The 20,747-nt window shown below is 38.4% G+C and overlaps 1 protein-coding gene across 1 annotated transcript in view; it reads left to right on the top strand.

Annotated features, from left to right (window-relative positions):
* The first annotated feature begins 2,812 nt into the window (after positions 1-2,812).
* Positions 2,813-20,747, top strand: part of clic4 (chloride intracellular channel 4) — a 34,263-nt gene continuing 16,328 nt past the window's right edge. Inside the window, exon 1 of the mRNA XM_055172395.2 lies at positions 2,813-3,184. Within this exon, the coding sequence (XP_055028370.1) occupies positions 3,116-3,184 (69 nt within the window). The 5' untranslated portion in view covers positions 2,813-3,115. The remainder of the gene's footprint in view (positions 3,185-20,747) is intronic.

The raw sequence follows: 20,747 nt of genomic DNA, 5'->3' as shown, positions 1-20,747 counted from the left end.
ATGCCTTACAAAAACAATACTTATGTGCATCTTGAGACAAAAACAATGGCACTGATATATTAAGATGTGTCAATGCAAGATATTTTTAAGGCAGATTAACATGCATTTTAGTCTGGGACTAGGATAAGCCATCTCTGGGAAACCGCCCAATGTGTGTTTACATGAAGAAACCTTCTCCAAATAAAACCCAACAAATTTTATGGTATGTTTGATCAGTGCGATATCAGTTCTTTAAATCAGCATAATAGTTTAAGGAACAAACAAAAATGTTTAATATGCTAACATTTCTATGACCTTTATTTAAGATGAATTAACATTTTAACCGTACAGTATCCTGCTATTGTTTTGGCCCTGCCCTGATGAGGGGTCCAGCTGGGACCAGCATACGCTGGTTTTAGATGGTCTCCCAGCTTGGTTTTGGCTGGTATTGCTGGTGTAGGAAGCTCGTCTAGTTGTGTTTTGGTCCCTTTTTAGGCTGGTCTAGCTGGACTTAGCTAGTCAGGCTGGAAGACCAGCTGACCCACCAGCTTAAACCAGCTACTGCCACGTTAAACCGGCTTATGCTGGTCTTAGCTGGATTTTTCAGTGGAGTGGTTAAGAAACAGTTTCTATATTTAATCTTAATTTTTTTTTAAATCACCCTTTTACACCCCAATGTTGAATTTTGGGTCAGTGCAGTGCAACCTGTTTGATGGTTTCATCGGACATGTCGCAGTTACGCATCTGGGCAGAACTTAATTTCTGGTCTCTGTTTGTTTAATGGTCTGGCTAGTGGCTAAACTGAACTCTGGAACAAATATCTCGTCAAAAATAACAAATGTTTTGATTTCCTAAAGATGATGATGGGGGATGGCGATGATGGATCACTGCTGTGTGAAGGAAGGTTTGGCAGCCGATCTGTAAATTAGTTAACATTGTATACATTATATAGTACACACATTTTACACAGAAGTGTTAGCTCAGTGTAGTTTTTGATATGATTTAGCTATGATTTGAACTAAGGTTATCTACTTTTTGTTTATTTAGCTTGTTATCAGAAATAAACTACTCTAAAAAGACTCTGTTGTTTGATTCTTTGCAGGGTTTACCGGAAGTTATGTTTGTTCCACGAAAGCAGTTTATTTATGTTGTTACTGCTGAACTTGTCTATACAAAATTACTATGGCAACCGCTGCTTCCATCAAATACCATAATTAAAGGGATAGTTCACCCAAAAATTAAAACCTGGCATTATTTCCATGTCATTTGAACGCCAATGAACCCCACGCCACAATCCACTCCTATAGTAACTAGAAAACCCTTGAAGCTTAAAAATGTCCCCAAAGTGTCCCAATATAACTTCACTGGACTTGTCATATACACTCACCTAAAGGATTATGAGGAACCCCTTAATTCTACGTGGCATTGATTCAATAGGTGCTGAAAGCATTCTTTAGAAATGTTGGCCCATATTGATAGGATAACATCTTGCAGTTGATGGAGATTTGTGGAAGCTGTCGAAGCTCCCGTTCCACCACATCCCAAAAATGCTCTATTGGGTTGAGATCTGGTGACTGTGGGGGTCATTTTAGTACAGTGAAACCAATTTGAAATTATTTGAGCTTTGTGACATGGCGCATTATCCTGCTGGAAGTAGACATCAGAGGATGGGTACATGGTGCTCATAAAGGGATGGACATGGTCAGAAACAAAGCTCAGGTAAGCCGTGGCATGTAAACGATGCCCAATTGGCACTAAGGGGCCTAAAGTGTCCCAAGAAAACATCCCCCCACCATTACACCATTGCATTAATGAGAAATTTAACTGGTGTTCCTAATAATCCTTTAGGTGAGTGTACTTCTCTACTTTATTGTTGTGGACTGTCATTTCAGAAAAAAGTAAACATCCTAAACAACAGTTCAGGCACAGATAAGAGTGAAAGAGGTGCAACACTTTTTTTTAAATCTGCATTTGGGTTGTGGGGAACAAAAAAGACATTGAGGGTTAAAGGGGACATATCATGAAAATCTGACCTTTTCCATGTTACGGTGCTATAATTGGGTCCCAAGTGCTTCTATCAACCTATAAAATGTAATAATGGTCAACCCAGTAACTTTGGTTAACTTAACCCAGTACGTTTTGGTAAACCATTCTCGGCAAGCATGTGAAAAATAGCTAATTGAAATTTAACCCCCATTTTGATGTCAGAAGGGGATAATACCGCCCCTCAATATGCACTATCCAACCACAGCACTGCCATTTAGTGCAGAGATCAACTCATTTGCATTTTAAAGGACACACCCAAAATGGCAATTTGCTATAATAAATTATCTATATGATATTTTCAGCTAAAAACTTAACATACGTACTCTGGAGACACCAAAGATTTATTTTACATCTTAAAAAAGTCTTGTGAAATGTCCTCTTTAAACGACTTGGGGGTAATTAAATGAGAACATTTTAATTTTGGAGTGAACTATCCCTTTAAAGCAATTCGACACATCTGAACAGAATTGTTGGGGTAAATATTTTATGGAAACCATTTTTGAAATAACTACTTGTGCTCTTTAAAATACATTTCATATGATGTTGCTCTTTTCAGAAATCAGTAATTGCTGCAGAATGCGCTTTCTTACTAACTCCGAACCGTATATGTTTTTGTTGTTGTTGTTGTTACGTAATACGAAATTTATCACAAATTTAACTAATTATGAAACCATTCAAGCAGCTTGTTTAGATATATAGCGCACGCGGGCTGGTCTTTTGTACGGATTCTGCGCGCGCGCGTGTTCGGCTCGCTCTGCGCATGACATCACTGCCTTAAATACTCCCGTTGAATTTTTTTCCCCTCGTCGTCGCCATCCTGAGAGAGCAGCAACGGAGGAGACGTAGCGGATTTTATCGGGTCGTCCGTAGCGGTTCGTTTCTAGACGGCGGGCCTCGTCGAAAGTGCTTTTGTTGAATTTTGGAGAAAGAAGCTGATTTTGGGTCTTTTAACGGTCTTTGTCTCGGTGCTCGTTTGGAGACACTGCAGTCTGATATTGCGTTCGGGAAAGAGGGAGGCGTTGAAAAGTGAGTGCTGGAAAACTTTGCCACGGTGAAGAAATATCTGGGTGCATAAAAGCAAAAGTTCGGGATGTCTCTTTCGGTACCTCAGAACGGTGTGAAGGGGGATAACGAACCCCTCATCGAGCTTTTTGTGAAGGTAAGAGTTTTACTACGAATACATATCAGATTTTTTTAGGTTTCATTGTGATATTGGAAATAATCACAAGGTGTGGGCTTTTGTTGTAACTTGAGTTGTAATTATAGAAACGCCGTTCTTAAATTATGTTAAATTTTTAGCCATTCAAGCATTTTCTATCACAGTTTAGTACTTATATTGGTTTTACAGTAACAGCGTACGATGACAGTAGTTGTCCATGTGAATGTCAGATGGGTGGAGGCGTATCACGATATCACTCCTATATGACTGTTTGCTCTCTTATAAACATTCACGTGATGTTTTATGACAGACATGAGGGCGAAGATGAATTAAATCCAAATGCTACCTTAGGAAATCCTTCCAGTTCTGTATACATTCATGCAAATTTTTAAAAGGCCAAAAGAGTTCAATTCCATTGTGTTTGTGATGCCTACATGGGATTTGCATACAAGTGCACGAGTACTTCAGACTCCACATAGGAATTTAATAAACACCCCTCATTCTGTACCAAAAACAATTTTGAATCCAGTTTTGATACATTTCTAATTTTTTTTACTTAATACTTTTCTCAATATAAACATTAAAAACTTCTATTTAGGCAATGTTGGCTGTAAATCTCCTCTTTCTGAATCCCTGAGTAATCAAACTGGAATTCCTCTTTCTTCTGCTGGGAACCCTGCTGTCTGTCTTTTCCTTTCCTATGCTTTGCTCCCCAAAAGGCCTTCTGCCTGGCAGAGCGGGAAAACTCCCGGACTGAAAGGAGGGAGAGAAAGGGAGCGGAGGAGGGGAGTGAATTACGGAAAGAGGAAAGGAGGGGCACATCGGATGGTGAATGTTTGGGGTCCGAGTCATGTTTGTAGGAGTATGACATAAACTCTCCTTCTAACTCGTGGTTATTGAACTGCTGGTGCATTAAAGCTCTGAGGACTTTGGATCTCAGTTGTGAAAATGCTGAGCAGGCGTTTATAAACCCTGAGGTTTGTATTAAAAAGATGACTGTGCTTTATTTAATAATTCAGTGATCATTACTGCAGCTTTTGTCACGATAGACACTTATGTCTGCGCAACAAGCACATCGGTCAACTCTTTTTGATGAAAGGATCCAGCAAAACATTGTGACAGCCTCGGGTTTAAAGGTGAAGTGTGTAATTTCTGTCAAATAGGTTGCTCAAATACTCAATTCAATTTTATTTATATAGCACTTTTCAAAATTGTTTAATTGTTTCAAAGCAGCTTTGCATTAATAGATAGAGGAAAAACACAGAAAAATCATAAAACATCAGCCGGAGAACACAGCAGTTAAGATTAACCATACTAGCAAGCGTAGTAAAAATTTAACGTATGTAAGAGGGTGCTAAATGTGTTGAAAAAAACCCTAGGAGAAAAACCCTGTAGGCGAAAAGTCCTAGGAGGGGAAAAACCCCTGGGATAGAGCCAGACATAGCTGATTCTATAGAGGATAATTGTGTTATATAACAGGTACGATTTACTCCTGTCTTCCATTGTTCAGCCAAAACAGATAAGTCCGCTCAGACACATTTCAGGCTGACCGGTATACTCAATCAAACAGCAATGTTTTGAAAGTTTTCCATTTTTGGGAAAGTCAACAACATACAGATTTCTCTGCACTTTACGTTAAGAGAGGAGAAAAGCATTTGTACATGTCAATAGACCAATTGATTTGTAAAACAAATCTCTAGCATTATCTTTTCAACGTCTTGCCTTACTAGTTAAAGATAAACACTAGTGTATTCATATTGGTATGATATCATGACCACATTCTTGGCGATAATGATCTCATGTAATGTGATTTTATGAATGAACGTATCAGGAAAGTCAGGTGTGAAGTATTTAAGTTGACAATGAATAATGCTAAACAGTTTCTGGGAATTTTGAAAACATTCCATGGAAGTTACACTGGAATATATGGGAATTGTGGCACCGGATAAAGATGAGTCAGATGTTGAGGATGCTAATGTTCGTACAAATTATCAAAAATTTACAAATAATTTCAGACTTGGAATATTTCCAAAATTTCCAAGCTTTGCAACCGAGGGTTTGCCCAGCTACGACTCATAATAATAACATCATATTTGTCCCAAATCATTAATGATTAACATTGGCTGCTAACGTATATTTTGCATTTGAAGTAGACACTATCTGACGAAGCTCGTGCTATTTAATGTGCACTTCCGGTTTACGGTACCTCCGAGTTGTCCTAGACGTGGTGCGGTGCTGAGCTGCGCGTCCGGTGTGCAACCCCCTTAAACTTCTGCATAATTAAGGGTGTGGCCACTTGAGTGAGGGGTGAACTGACACTTCTGTCACTAGAATCGAGCTAGGCGGGCGTGGTTTGAGCAACCAGCCACCTCAGCTTCACACATGTCCCATCTCTTTACCCATTTTTGGTTATCCGCGAGTGATTCACAGTGATGCGCGTCCAAGATGGCGACGACAGGCAACGCCTACTTTAAGCTTCAAAAACGATCTTCACAAACCAATGGGTGACGTCACGGGCCCTACGTCCATCTTTTTTACGTCCGTCTTTGTTTGCAACCCTAGTTTTCCTCAACCGTTGGAAAAGGTGACCAAGCATCCCGAATCAGACAATTGTCCTGCTGTTAGTTGTGGCTTTAATAGGAAACTGCAAAGACCACAGGTCATCTTCATTCAGCATTCGATATCTGACCGAACTGATGAGCTACAGTGACGTTCGCCCTGTGTTTTGTTTCTATGGCACCTATGTAAAGAGACTTTCATTTGACTTGCTTGAAAGGGTGCACACACTGCAATATAAAGATAGTGGTGACCTCGCTCACTCTCTTTCTCTCTCTTTATTTCTCTCTCATTCATAATTAACAGCATGCATGTAATGCAGCTTTGTTGCACCTTCTGCACAACATCACAACAGTACCAGCCCCTTTGTTACCATGGTAACCAGGCAAACCTTGCCCCTGCTAGCTGCTGATAATGCAGACATCTCATCCCCCTCCCTCCCTCCCTCCGGTACAGCCACACCTGCTGGTCGGCTTTACCGCGGGCATGTTCAGATTTTTTGCTTTGATCATGGAAAAAGCAGCGGCCAGAAACATGCTGCATTATGCTTTGATATATAATGCATTTTCAAAGAGCTGAGTCTGTTTTTAAAGTGCTTGGTGATGGGAGGTCTCTGGATTCTTTAGGAGCATTCATTGTATAGTGTTGTCTAATAGATTTGAAATTGACAATCAGTCTCATTTATGTATTTGGAAGATGCTTTTATGCAAAGTGACTTCCAAGGCATTCAGTCTATACATGTGTGTTCCTAGGGAATTGAACCCACAATCTTTGCGTTGCTAATGCAATGCTCTACTAGTTGAGCCACAGAAACACAGTTAAAGGTTTAGTAAGATTAATGTCTGTTAAATTGATGTAAATTCTCTAGAGCATGATGACGGTGCACTAGCGAACCGGTCTTCGTGGTTTTATTGGTTTTGGTTTTCTGCTAAAATTACGCCCTTATGAAATTGGATTCAGGATCTAGCCTGTGCATGTAACTTGTCTCTCCCTTTTGTGTTACTGACCATAAATTGTGTTTTGTTGAGGAAACCTAACAGTCACCCTGTCTCAGAACAGCATAGAAACATAGCAGCACTTCATTTTAGCAACATCCTGGCAACCAATCACAAAACCATAGGTGTAGAAAATCACACAGGTGTATATTGCAATAGTTTGCAAAAACTGAATGATTTTAATAGTTCGAAAGGTTATGTATAGGCATTGTTTTGGCAAAGAGACTGGCAGATGGATGTTAGTGCTCTGTATGTTGAAACATACTATACATTTGTTATATAATTTTCCGTTTTTAATAAAGTTCCAATTGATTTTACAAACTTTAAGTATGTGATACGATAATACTTTATGTCGCAATATTTAGAAAGTTATTAAAAAAAATTTGTGCAGGCCTACACAGCAGTTATATTTACATTTATGCATTTGACACACACTTTTATCCAAATCAATTTACAGTGCATTACAAGGTATACATTTTTATCAATACGCATGTTCCCTGGGATCGAATCAATAAATTTTTGCGCAGCTAACGCAGTGCTCTACCACTTAGTCAGTCCCTCCAGAAAAACGTGATTATGCGATCGGATGATTCAATGCATAATCAGCCAAAGTCCGCATATTTATGCGGGAGGCCGCATTTTTTAAATACGCCACACTTTCGCCCGCATAAATTGCAGATTTCTGCTCACAAAATATGCAGGCCTGCATGATCTCATAATCCACGCATTGTTTTGTAGCAAAAAGTCATATGTATCTATATCGCAGTTTTTGCAAGTTCTCGCAGTTTTTGCAAGTTCTCGCAGTTTTTGCAAGTTCTCGCAGAGTTTTTGCAAGTTCTCGCAGTTTTTGCAAGTTCCCGCAATTACATCTAATAAAATTACATAAATATCCTGCATATTCCATCGCATTTCTTAAAACAAACATGCCGCAAGATCAAGGACTTTTGCACCTAACAATCACAAAAAAACTCTGAAAGGACTGTATAGTTAGTTTAATTTATTCGTTTTCAATTTGTTTTTGATAATATTTTAGTGTTGCACAGTATTCTTTTCTTTACCAAGACAAACGATTCATTTATGATAACTTGACCAGATTTTTAAAATAAAAAGCGCATCAATTTTTTAGTTCAAATGTTAAAACATCATTGCAATTCAATTAAATCTTATTTGTTATTATTTATGAATTAAAAACCTTTTTTGAATGTTTTCGCCTTTTTATTGTTGTGGGGATGTGAAGGACAGAACACCAAAAAAATGGGACTGGTCACTTTAAAGGGATAGTTCACCCAAAAATAAAAATTCTGTCATTATTTACTCTTATGTTGTTACAAATTGTATACATTTCTTTTATATTCTTTTATAGATATTTTGAGAAATGTTCGTAATTAAACTGTTCTTGAGCCCCATTTACTTCCACAGTACTCTTTTTCCTACTATGGAAGTGAATGGGGGTCACGAACGGTTTGGTTACAAACATTCCTCAAAATATCTTCCTATGTCTTAGTCAGAACAAAGAAATTTATGCAGGTTTGTAACAACATGATAGTGAGAAAATGATTACAGAATTTTTGTTTTTGGGTGAACTATCCCTTTAATTTAATTTATGATCTACTCAGTACTTCACTTTCTTGTACATAAGCAGTTAATGCTAGCTGGACAGTCCATTGTTTACAGCCTGCTTTCTTGGCCAAATCATCATGTGATAGTGGAAATATTTACTCTGTAGATGGACACTGAACACCCAAATGCTTTTAGGATCCAGGTGCTGATGAGGCAATCGTGCTAACCCTTGCTCTGTTTTGATTTGGCCTTTAGATTAATCATTGTTTAGACTGCGTGTAAAGTCAAGTGTTTTGAATTCGAGCTGATGCTTGCATTTGCTTACTGCAGATTGTTACAAAATTCCAGCGCAGAGTTACATTTTAGTCAAAGTTTATAAAGTTAAAGCTGTAGTTTGACCTTATTTATACAGCAGCTGGTGATTTTTTTCTGTTTTTAAAGGAACCATTCCAACGTTCACAATATGTGCTGTATTGTGAGATTTATCTTTTCAGGTAATGAAAGGGAGCACAAAGCCTTTAGTGTAAACTAGCGTTGTGTAAACTACAACCTGTAAAATTAGGCTTAAGTATCAGAGAAGATCACCAGTTTCTTTTCATCTGTCACGGCTTACATTTTTAACGTAAACTAGCAGTCAATCAAGTGCTTATTCAGTCCAGTTCTCTGATCAGCTGCCGAGAACGAAAATGTGTAAACACTGACATGTAAATATCGTCAGCAATTGGTGGGAAAACACTGAGTTTGTTTGCTTTGATTGAAAATATGGTGATTTAGAGAAAGTTTGTTTGTGAATGTTTGCACGCAGATAAAGGAATATAGAGTAATCGCACAAGGACACATTCTTGGCCTACGGGGTTCCAGTCGCAATGCTTGCACTGCAATAAATGTGACCTTACAGAAATGTCTCAAGGACACGTCTCTTACTTTTTCACCATCCCCCTGTTCCCCAAACCAGTAGCATTTACAGACACTTCCTATCTGAATGCAAACCTGCATTGCAGTGTTCTTGGGATACTGAGCTATCATAGTGAAGTTTGATCCTTTTGTTGTCTTCCATGTAAAGCTTTGTTGGCGCGTAGGTATGCCTTTTATTCAAACATTGCTCAATAGTGCACATCCATTACGGCGGACGGATCGACTGCCTCTAAATACACAGGGAGTTTTCCTTTTATCAGGGAATCGATGGAAAATATTTAGTCAGTGCGAGTCAATGCTCCACAATCCATCTACATAACATTCTGTACTCTATTATGTAAAGAACAAGTGAATGAATATACATTTTAAGGGATCATTTCAGGCCTGTGGTTAAACTGTTGTTTTTCCATTATGAATTATAGAAAAGACAATAATCAATGTTTATCCAACTTGGAGTCCATTTGCAGTAGGTTTGTTTCCTAGTATTGTGATAATGTAACTGCATGAGGGCTGACACACTTTTCCAGAAAACAGAAACAAAACATTTGTTTATAATTTTCTCATTTTAACTGATGCTTTCTTTCTAAAAGTTACGACCAATATAAGACATGTAGAGAGTGTGGACATCAAGGCGTTTATGGCTGCGGCTGGCGTATGTTTTCTATTGATTCCAGTAAAGGCGTCACGCTTTAAAAAAAACACTGTTTTGATGTGGCGCTCAGTTTTTTCAGTGCCCTGAGTTGAAAATTTTCTACTTTGACGAGCTGAGCGTTTCACCTAATGTCACTTTTCACTAAGCTGTCCAATCAAATTGTAGGGGTGGAACAAATATCGCAACAACCGGCACATCGTACAACGACTGATAAACAGAACAGAAGTCAGGGTTTCCCGCAGAAAATTTGTTATTTAAGGTGGTAGGGTTGGGTGGGGGGGGTGTGGCAATCAAAGGGGCGGGGCATACGCGTCATGATGAAAATAAAAATATTTTTATTTAAAACACTCAAATAAAACTTAATTTTGAAGAAAATGAACACATACTAGATTATTCATGAATTAAATGTTTTTAACAGATGTTTTATCAAATGGCTACTAGTTGATAACTTTCTCTCATTTGGCCGTGTGGCACTTGACGGCCTTTTGTGCAGCACTTTTTTTTTTTTGACGACCTAGTTAAGGCGGTAGGGTTTCCCAGCTTAGGTGGGCCGCCCGAACTGCAAAGTGCTGCAGGAAACCATGGAAGTATTATAGCAATTAAAGAAACGCTGGGTCAAAAAGGACCGTTGTAATTGAACTTATTCTGGGTTGTTTCGACCCAAAATTCTGAGTTGTTTTAACCCATTGTTGGGTCAAATTTAAACGTTTCTGGGTAAATTTAACCCGACGGTTGAGTTTGTCCTAACGCTGGGTTGAAAATAACTCTGCATTTTTTTTTTAAGAATGTAAGGGCAATATACATTTTGCGTCTAAAGCCTGTGCCGCTTTTATCCTTCTTTCCAACGCACTTTTGACATGGCATTCTGAAAAATGTAATTATTTTCAACTGGTTGCTATGCTGATGTTTCGAGAAAACCGAGTTTTTCTCTATTTGGGTATGCTTGCCGTGCATCTTCAAAATAACGTATTTGCGCCCACAAAAAACGCAAAATGTGAACCGCCCTAATGCCATCTAAGTGACATGTTTTAAAATTTTGATTCTTTAAAATATTAAGCCTTTTTTAAAGTTTTTGCCAAGTAAGTCTAGAGCGATGACAGTGGCAGTATTTTACCACCGCAATGGTAATGCACCAATTTAGCGTAGTGGTTATAGAATTTGTATGTGTGTGCACGTGTGCGTGCATTGATGCATATAGGCTTATATATAACGCATACATATATTTTCAAATTGGAAAATGTAAACGAGGATCAGATATTTGTTTCTTAACAAACGTGCATGTTCATAGGCGCAGATTTCATTTTCTGCCAGTGGGTTCCTGACACATTGTCAAGCAATGCTTAGGTTACTTGGCAACGGCAGACGTTCTGGAGCGCCTAAGCGCATGGAAGTTTTATTTTTTATTTTTCATTAAACCCGAGTCTTACCATGAACATAGCCATAGAAACTTAACTGGCTGACCAAAAAAGTAAATAAAGAAATTCATTTAAATTTCAATTCCTTTAATTTGTTAGCACATCTCAAACTTGAGTATTCAAAATAAAAACACCTGATCTACTAATATATGACATAGTGTTGACTGTTGACACATTTTCGTCAAATTTCCCTAAACCTTCAAAAGGGCAGATTTTTTTGAATATGAAAATATTCATTGTTCAGGCGTTATTTATAAGTTAAGGATACTGAAAACAAATGCATGGCCAATTTGACTTCCAGTAAATGTATTTAGTTAGTTCTTTGGAGGTGGTTATGGTTGCAATATTTAGTCAACCCATTTGCAAACCACACACCTTTGATATTTTGATATTCATGCACAGTGTCATCCTGCCAAAGGAGTTTTAGCTTAATGTAGAAAGAGGATATGATGAAGTCTGTAATTCCAGGTTTATTGTCTACTGTGTAATTTTACATCTTTTGCATTTGCATCTTCTGTAACGTGATGATCTTTCTTCATCACACTGTGAGCTTTTGTGCTTACTTCGATCAGGACTGTGTTGGTATGACTAGACTTGACAACTTGATTACACCTGTGACATCAAAATTTGAATTTCTTTTCAAATTTAAATGAAGGCAAATTCTGACGGAGCTGATTTTACTGTGAATGTGGCCCTCTTAGCCCATAAGCAAAAATGGTTCGGTGTTTCAGTTTGCCTGCGTTGCAAGAAATTCTGGCTGTAGAAAATCAGCATGGATCTCTGATGGGTTCTTGACTGAACAAAGCGACCTCCATGTTTTTTGTTCACTTGAAAAATGCTTGTTTATTCAGCTGGTGCACCATTGCGTAACCAGTGGCGTAGATCTTTGCCAGACGTTTTGTTCAAGAGTGAGTCTGCTGTTGTTGACCAATGATGGACTGGAAGTGTGGCCATGATTCATCAGTCTGGGCTCTGCGTTTAGTGTCAGATCCTAAGAGGAATATTTGCACAACTTAGTGGTGTGCCATAAACAGGGCCAGATGAGATCTGCTGATGTTTTTCGGCAGATTTTTTTGTGGAATTCTGCAGAATGATGTTAAATGTGTTAAGAAGAGTTAAGAGAGTGGGAGCTGTAAATATTATGAATCAAATCCAAAATATTTACTTTTTTGAAGGTTTAAGGACCATTCACATTATAACGATAACTATAAACAATACAGTTATAAAAATAGTTTTATATTAAAGCAACACTAAAGAGTTTTTGCTCTTTGCTCCCCCTACAGGTTAGATGCGGAATTGTCCATTACCACTGTCGTAAATACTGCAGCATAGCTGGCTCTGATTTGATTATAGGTCTGCCGTAAAGCCCGTTTTTGTAGTTTTCACTCGAACTACAGGACCGCGACCCGACGGTTGGAAACTTCTTTAGCGCGGTTTTGGCCGATAGAGGGCTGCAAAGCGAATGTGAAAGTGCCGTTCACCCTGTTTCGAGTGGATGAACGACTGAAACTTTTTTGGAAACGTTATTTTAAGGTAAAAAAAACTCTTTGGTGTTGCTTTAAAGTTCACCTATTTCATTGCTAAAAACATTATTTTGGGTATTTGGTATAAAACAATGTGTTTGCATGGTTTGTGGTTCAAAAACATATTATTTTCCACATAACCTACATTTTAGTAGCTCCAGATTTCACTCTCTTCCTAAAACACATGGATTGGAAAAGCGCTGTGTCCCTGATTGGCCAGCTAATCTATACGTTATGATTGGCCTGAATACCTCTGACATCAGCTGGAAATGTGACTCTCCTTACCATGTTTGAAAGATTCGGTCACAATGCAATGTTAACTTGCAGTCCAAAGCGGGAGGAATTATATTAATGTCGGTCTTGTCTACATCACCAATCCCAGGAAGTAAACTGTTGCCTACAATCCGTGTGTTTGTTGTAGTGCAAGAAAAGAGATTTACGTTGGAGATGATCGTTTACTTTGGGATTTGTACTTTTTGCATATCGTTAAGGAAATGTAAAAACGTGAATCGGACAATAGGTGCTCTTTAAAGAGAATAGCAGAGTTCACACCAAAACTATAACAATAAAGATACAATGAATGAACGATATTGTTGGGATCACTTTCTGGACGGTTTCTTTTCCCTAACTGATGAACGATAAACCAATGACAGCCAATCAAATCTATTTGAACTTTAAGTGCGCATTTGAAATAAAAGATGACACAGTGGAGAAGCTCATTGCTAAGTTCCATAAAATTACGTCCGGTATCCAGCGCAAATGCAGTTGCTGTGAAATTGACTACGTAATGCTTTTTATTCAACCACATTGACTGCGCCAAAAGGTAAGATATTAGATTACGCAAGCTAATTAGTTTAAACCTATTGTTATCGTCCGGTGGTGTGGATGCTAATATAGTTATAGTTAACGTTAAAGTTATCGATATAATGTGAACAGGCCACTACAAATCCAATTGAATACTCTTAATTAAATTGAACCAATCTTTCGTTGTCCGCATCAATATGCATGCCACTATATTGACGAGCAAAAGCCGCAGGTTGTCATGTACGTTGTTGGATCTACGCTCTTGCGATCCACGTAGAATTGACGCATTGTTACATTTTTGGAGAAGTGCACATCATGCTACCCACAGCCTACGGCAAAGGTATAAATCAGGCTTGCTACTGACCACAACCACAAATAAGTCTGCAAAGAACATGTGCTCATCTACATCCACATAAAAGTTGATGATATATGCAAAATGTTTTTAGCAGATGATGTTTTAGTTCACAGATTCCTGTGCGTGGAGACCACTTCATGTTATCAATATTTGGCTGGCACGAAATTCAGAATAAAGCTTAAGCGTTCTACTGTACACAAGGCATAAACGCAAGCAGATGAATAGAGGATACCCCAACGATTCCCCATAGATGGGGTATCCCTCTCTCGCTCTTTTTCCTTCCGTTTCTCATTCCCTCATTCATTCCTTCCTTATAAGGTAACACAGCAGCCAGACTGCAATTCAGTCAGTGTGAAGGGACTGAAGAATGAGCGCATTGTGATTTGTAAAGAGTTTGACTGTTTGGTCTAAATTTAGCCCAGTGGGCACTCCAACCCTACCCCGGTCCCCACCCGGTCCCACCTTCAAACACACACATCTCTGTCATGTGTGACTCTTACAGTCCGCATAAGGAAAGGCTAAAAAAGCAAGACTGCGTGCTGTGTCACGAGCATGTGTGTTTGTTTTAAAAATAATCTTGCCATTCATTTACGTCTCTCAGCTGTGTGTGTGTGAGACTCCACCTTCAGATGTTCGGATTGAATCGCTATGTGTGACGTGTTCTCCAGAAGCAATGAGATCATTGTCAGTGGCCGACTGCAGATCAGATTGAGACTGTTATACACCCACAAGCCACTGTATTATGACTCACTGTCTCCATTGGACATCTCTGTCTTTCTCTCCCTGTGTATCTCCTTTACCTTTCAAGAAACACTTTACAAGCTGTAATTTAAATTTCACATGATTTAAAATGTTTGCGATATTTAAGATGTTGAGCTATATTGTGGTTAAGCACACTTTCCCTTTTGTGAAAAGCTAATGTTTATGGTCACTATCTACACTACTAATGTGATTTATTGATTTATTTATGTGGATAGTGGCCATAAACATGTGTTCCCCAAAAGAGGTTAGTTTAAATGTACCTAATCAGTCCCTCCAGAAAAACGCGATTGTGCGATCGCACGATTTATTGGATAATCAGCCAAAGTCCGCATATTTATGCGGGGCTGCATTTTTTCCAAATACGACGCTCTTTCGCCGCATTAATAACAGATTTCCGCGCACTTGCATGATGTCATAATCCCTGCATTTTCTTAGCGAAAAGTCTCACATATATTAGCAGAAAGTTGAAAAATGCCGCATTTACTTCACAAAAGCGCAGCCGACCGTGTCCTCTGTTGCCATGGGAACGTTATGAAGTGACGTGATTATGTGACGTGAACATCATTGCAGCTTTTGCAAGTTTTCGCAGTTTTTGCAAGTTCCGCAATTTTTGCAAATTCCCGCAATTCCATCGCATAAATTGCATAAATACCCCGCATATTCCATCGCATTTTTAAGAAAACGTGCCGCAAAATTTAGGATTTTTGCCCGCAACAATCACTCCAAAAAAAACAAAAACTCCACGTTTTTCTGGAAGGACTGCCTAATGTGATATCTCAAAAATTTTAAAGCATGTGAAATGTGAAAGACATGGACATTTGTGAATGATGATGCAAACAAATTGTTCAGTCACTGTTTTGAATCTATTTGTGGAATCAGATCGTTTGACAGAACTAATTCAGAGAGCTCATGAATTCACAACTTTTTCTGTTTTTTTTTTTTACTGCGGTTTAAATCAGAAGCACCATCTCCCATAGAGCTCCTACTGTACACTTTAAAAATAAAGTTTAAACAACTTGGTTTTGCAAGGCAATTCAAACTACTATTTTAAGTTGAAATTGTTTAACTTAAAGAGCACCAATGGTCCGATTCACGATTTTACATTTCCTTTGGTGTGTAGGTGTGCATTAGGTATGCAAAAGGTACATACTCCAAAGTAAACGATGACATGAGTTATCGTCTCCAACGTAAATCTCTTTTCTTGGACTACAACAAGCACACGAATTGTAGGCAACAGTTTACTTCCTGGGATTGATGATGTAGTAAAGACCGACATTATCATAGATCCTCCTGCTTCGGACTCACAGCCTGTAAGTTAACTCCTGTTTGCATTGCATTCTTTCAAACATGGTAAGGGGCGTCACATTTCAGGCTGACATCAGAGGTATTCAAGCCAATCACTACGTACAGATTAACTGGCCAATCAGGGACACAGTGCTTTTCAAATTTGTGCGCTTAGTTTCAGGAAGAGTGTGAAATTTGGAGCTACAAAAATGTACGGTATATGGAAAATAATTAGTTTTTTAACCATACACCACACAAACACATTGTATTATACCAAATACACAAAATAACGTTGTTTTTTACAACCTCATCTCACGAAAATCTATGTTATAGTCACGGAAAATTTGTTTTCTTTTTTTTTCTTTTTTCTTAAGCTTGGTGTTGGTGTTAGAATCACTTTTTGTTACATTTGTAGACAACCCAAACCCCAACTCTAACCCCAACTCCAGGTGAGAATAGTTTTAAAAGTGGAAGAAAAACATGTAGAGCCAATACATAAAAGTACATCCTAACATAAAAGTACATCTTAACCCAAACCCCAAATCTAACCCCAAACCCAAGCGACAATGATTTGAAAATAGGAAAAAACGATACATGAAATGACACGAGAAATCCGTGGGAGTGACACAGAAAAGACATCCGTGCTCTCGTCACGGAAAAAAATGAATTCTGTGACATGGACACGGATAAAGTTATCAAATTTTATGTGAGTAATGAGTATAACATGGATTTCCACTAGATCGTGTTGATTTTTTAGCAATGAAATAGGTGCACTTTAATTTTTTTTATATTACTAAAGTAACATAAAAATATATTTTGATTTTGAAAAATTATAATTTTTACAGTGTAGGTATGATTTCAACTTTTTTAATTTTGTATTTAATTTTTAAATAGCTTAACCTAATTTAATGCCTTAAAGCAGGGGTTCCCAAACTTTTTTTCCTGCGCACCCCCTTCTATGCCCCAACCGGGTTGGCGCACCCCCAATCCACACTTCAAAAAAAAAAAGCTAAAAAGATTTGTTTTTAAAGACTCATGTTTAATCTTGCGCAAATAACCAGGGGCCGGTTGCAACTACGTCTGACATTGTGAAAAATATTTAGGCCTACGTGTGTTGCACCATCTGAAACTATCCAGATAGATATACGACCAGACGCAGCTATGCTCAGCGTAGATGCGCGCCCCCGTGTATGCGTTTAACCACTGTGATATTTAGATGCCATTCGAGTTTCCTATGGTAAAAATGTACACTTACAGCCATCAGCTAATAGAAGATATATGAGAGTTTCCTCATGTTTAGCAGTGCGCTCTCCTTCTAGATGCGTGCATAACGTGCAGACCCATCATTCACGAAAGCCTTTACTGTTCGCACAAAAGGTGTATAATAGTTTGCAGATTCATTATAACAGCTCAAGTTTAAAACAAAATTAAATGAAAGCTTTTAATAAGTTCTCTACAGTGTCTTTGTAAGTATTTATGTATTTTATTATATAATTCATTGGCGGTCTCTTTACCATGCATGAAAACACATTGCTCGCGTATCCTGTGCATTAGACGCACCCATGTCTCGTCACATTTCATTATTTCTATTTTTGCCATAAAAACGTCTCTCTCTCTTGGTCCCTCTCCTCCTTCGTGACTAACAACTTTATCATAAGACGTCCCACACTTGACAGTTTCCCTGATTTCAGCCAGTTAAGCATATTTATAATATATATGGAATGAATGAAACGAGTTGGCACGCATATATATGGGGGCTGCAGTGCATAACAGAAGAGCAGTGCGTAGAAAAAGACAGCAGCTGTCTTCTACGTTTCTATCAAAAAGTAATTTATTATAGTTTTTTATTTAAAATAAAAGCGATTACAAAGGAAATGTTTACTGTTCATTTTTTATTTTTTTATTGTATGGAAAATCCCATTTAAAGAAGCAGACCGCCATTACATTTTTCCTCTCGCGCACCCCCTGGTGGCAGCTCGCGTACCCCTGGGGGTGCGCGCACCACACTTTGGGAATCCCTGCCTTAAAGTATCAGATAAAAAGTAAAAAATTAAAGTACCAAGTTAAAATGACTTCCAACGTCAATTTGATAAAAGTAAAAAAATTAAGGCATGTAAAACATTTTTGCGGTGTACACCTTGCCTTAAATTCATAAAGTGTCATATGTATAAGTCATTTCAGGTCACAGTTTTTTCGTCTTGGCTAGTGATGAGTTGCTGTAAAGTTGAATTAGCTTAACATATTTCAACTTTATTATATTATTTCAACTATAAAAAATAGTAAGTTGAAATGACTTGTAAACCCAAGTTGATTATTCTTAAAAATTGAAGGCAACCAGGACTTTTTTACTGTGTACTGTCACTGTTTAAGACTTTAAAAAAGTGACCAATTAAAAGTATATTAAAATCAGTGTTTTTAATATTGCTTGTTCTTGTCAACAAAAATATTTTAACTAAGGCTTTCAGACTGTCTATCTCTCTCTCTTTGTCTCTCTATCAATCTGTCTGTTTATTTTGCAATACGAGTAATCTTTCCATTTTTGCAGGAGCTTTTGGTGTGGCCATATAAGGTACACAGTCTCTCTCTTACTCAGACTGCCATTTGTTTTTTTTTTTGCTTTTCTTTTGGATGCATCCAGTGTGGTTTTCAGAGGTGTTGAACAAAAGGCCTCTGTTTGTTTTTGGAAAGTTGTCCATATGTTTCTCTGTGTGTGTGAATGGAGAGAAGTGTAGATGATAAATTCAATGGATAAAAGACGGCTGTATTCCCTCAAAGATCTTTATTCAGACATCAGTTTGATCGTAGGCAGATTTCAATGCTCCTCTGGACTCCCCCCTCCATGTTTAAGTCTTGTTGAAAATCAGGCAGAAGTTTCAGCACAGATTTCCCACTGTTTTCTGGTATGGGTCGTGTCGTGTAGTTGTAGGTTATCTTGGTTAGACCGAATGTGTTTTAATGTAACAGACTGGATGTGTATCTATATATTTGTGAGCGCAGCAGCTGTCTCAGAGGAAATGCTTAGTCGTTGTCACAAATCCCAAACAAAACACACAACGCTCCATGCCAGACATTTTTTGGAGTAGATTTTGTCCTTCCCTCTTTTAACAGAGGCCTGCGAGGGGGAAGGTGAAAAAACGAGGGAAGAAGGGGAGTAGAAACAACAAAAAGGGGAGTAATGGGGGATTGGATGGGGTGTTGTAAACAGAAGACCCCTCTTAAGCTTGAAAAGTCCCATCTGCTGATCATTGCTTTTTACCCTTTCTGTTTTGTTGTTTGGAGTAAGTGTACTAGGTTTATATATAAAATTGTATTCAGGAGAACATGGTTGGATTTTCCATGCAGAACCACTAGATGTTCTCGCATATCCACAGAGGATATCCCATCCTTTAATATTTTGAGTTTTTGATTTGTTAACTCCATGCATTGTTCACTTGCATTTCGGGTGCACATATCAAGAATTAAATATATTTAAATGTAAACTTTGCTTAAGATCTCAAACGCGTATAGCAGCCGAAATGAAGCTTCAGTTTTTCTGTTTCATAACCCCAATCTGTCCTCTCTACTGCCATGAGTTTGTGTAACATGTTATTTTGTGCGGTCTATTGTCAGGCCTGATAGACTTAACACTACAGGAGAGACTCTGCATCCGTGTGTCTCTATAGAAACCGTTACCCTGTGTGATGTCCTGTTCCTGTTCCCGTGGTGGGTGTGAATCGGATTCAGGAGTCATCAAATCATCTGACTCAGACCCTCTATAATGCACCTTTTTCCCCAGATAATGAGGAAAATGGGATTTCAAGTATTTGAAAGGAGCACAAATGTTAACCCTGTCTGTGAAATCCAGGTAAAAGTGTCATAATCTAATGATGAGATGAGGAGCATCAAAGTTTGATTTTACTCATTGATTTCAATCTTTGACATAACCCTACTCAGTCAATAGCCTCTTTCTTTCACACATTAATTTCGGTAAACTACCATGAAATTACCAGAATTAAATTACCAGTATTAATTTACAAGTAAATACAAAAATTTGCTGTGTGACACACACAGAGACGTTCCGTCTTTTTCCCAGTAATACATAATTCACACATCAGTATCAAAATACCGGTAAACTCGGAGAGAAAGCAGAAGTTACCTGTGGCGTGCACCAAGCTCAGTGTTGTATTTGTAAACAATGGCGGGTTATGACTTCATATCCACGGTCCGTTTTTTGTTGTTTTCACATCTGTGGCAAACGCGGACGGTCACAAAGTTGCTTGTGACCAAACAACACTGGTGTGTACGTAGCATTACGCAAACGCGCGTTACTCGCTCTAGATTACTTGCGGGATAGAAATTTGTGTCATGCAAATTTTGCTCGAATTTAATATTTTCAACTTGGGCGAAGACGCGTTTGAGGTGAATAGTGCATGTTTTTGTGGCAAACGTGCCACCCATATTGCGTCATTCGCATCGCCCCACGCAAGGACGCGTCTGATTGCGTCTTTGAATTGACTTTGTATGTAATCTATTCACGCAAATTGTTGAACTCGCGTCTGGTGTAAACCCACAGTTAGGGGCGGTTCACATATCGTGTCTTTTGTGCGCTCAAGTTTGTTATTTCAAATGTACACGCGCTCATAACGGAATCAATGCGGTCCCGACACGCACGCAGTGCGACACGCTCGTTCAGGCGCGTCCGCATCGCATAGAGTTAAAAAATTTCAACTTTTCAGAATGCCGCAAGCGCACCGCATGTCATG

Source organism: Misgurnus anguillicaudatus, chromosome 7 (genome assembly GCF_027580225.2).
Source record: "Misgurnus anguillicaudatus chromosome 7, ASM2758022v2, whole genome shotgun sequence".
Taxonomy (NCBI): domain Eukaryota; kingdom Metazoa; phylum Chordata; class Actinopteri; order Cypriniformes; family Cobitidae; genus Misgurnus; species Misgurnus anguillicaudatus.
This window is presented reverse-complemented; position numbering and strand designations above follow the sequence as displayed.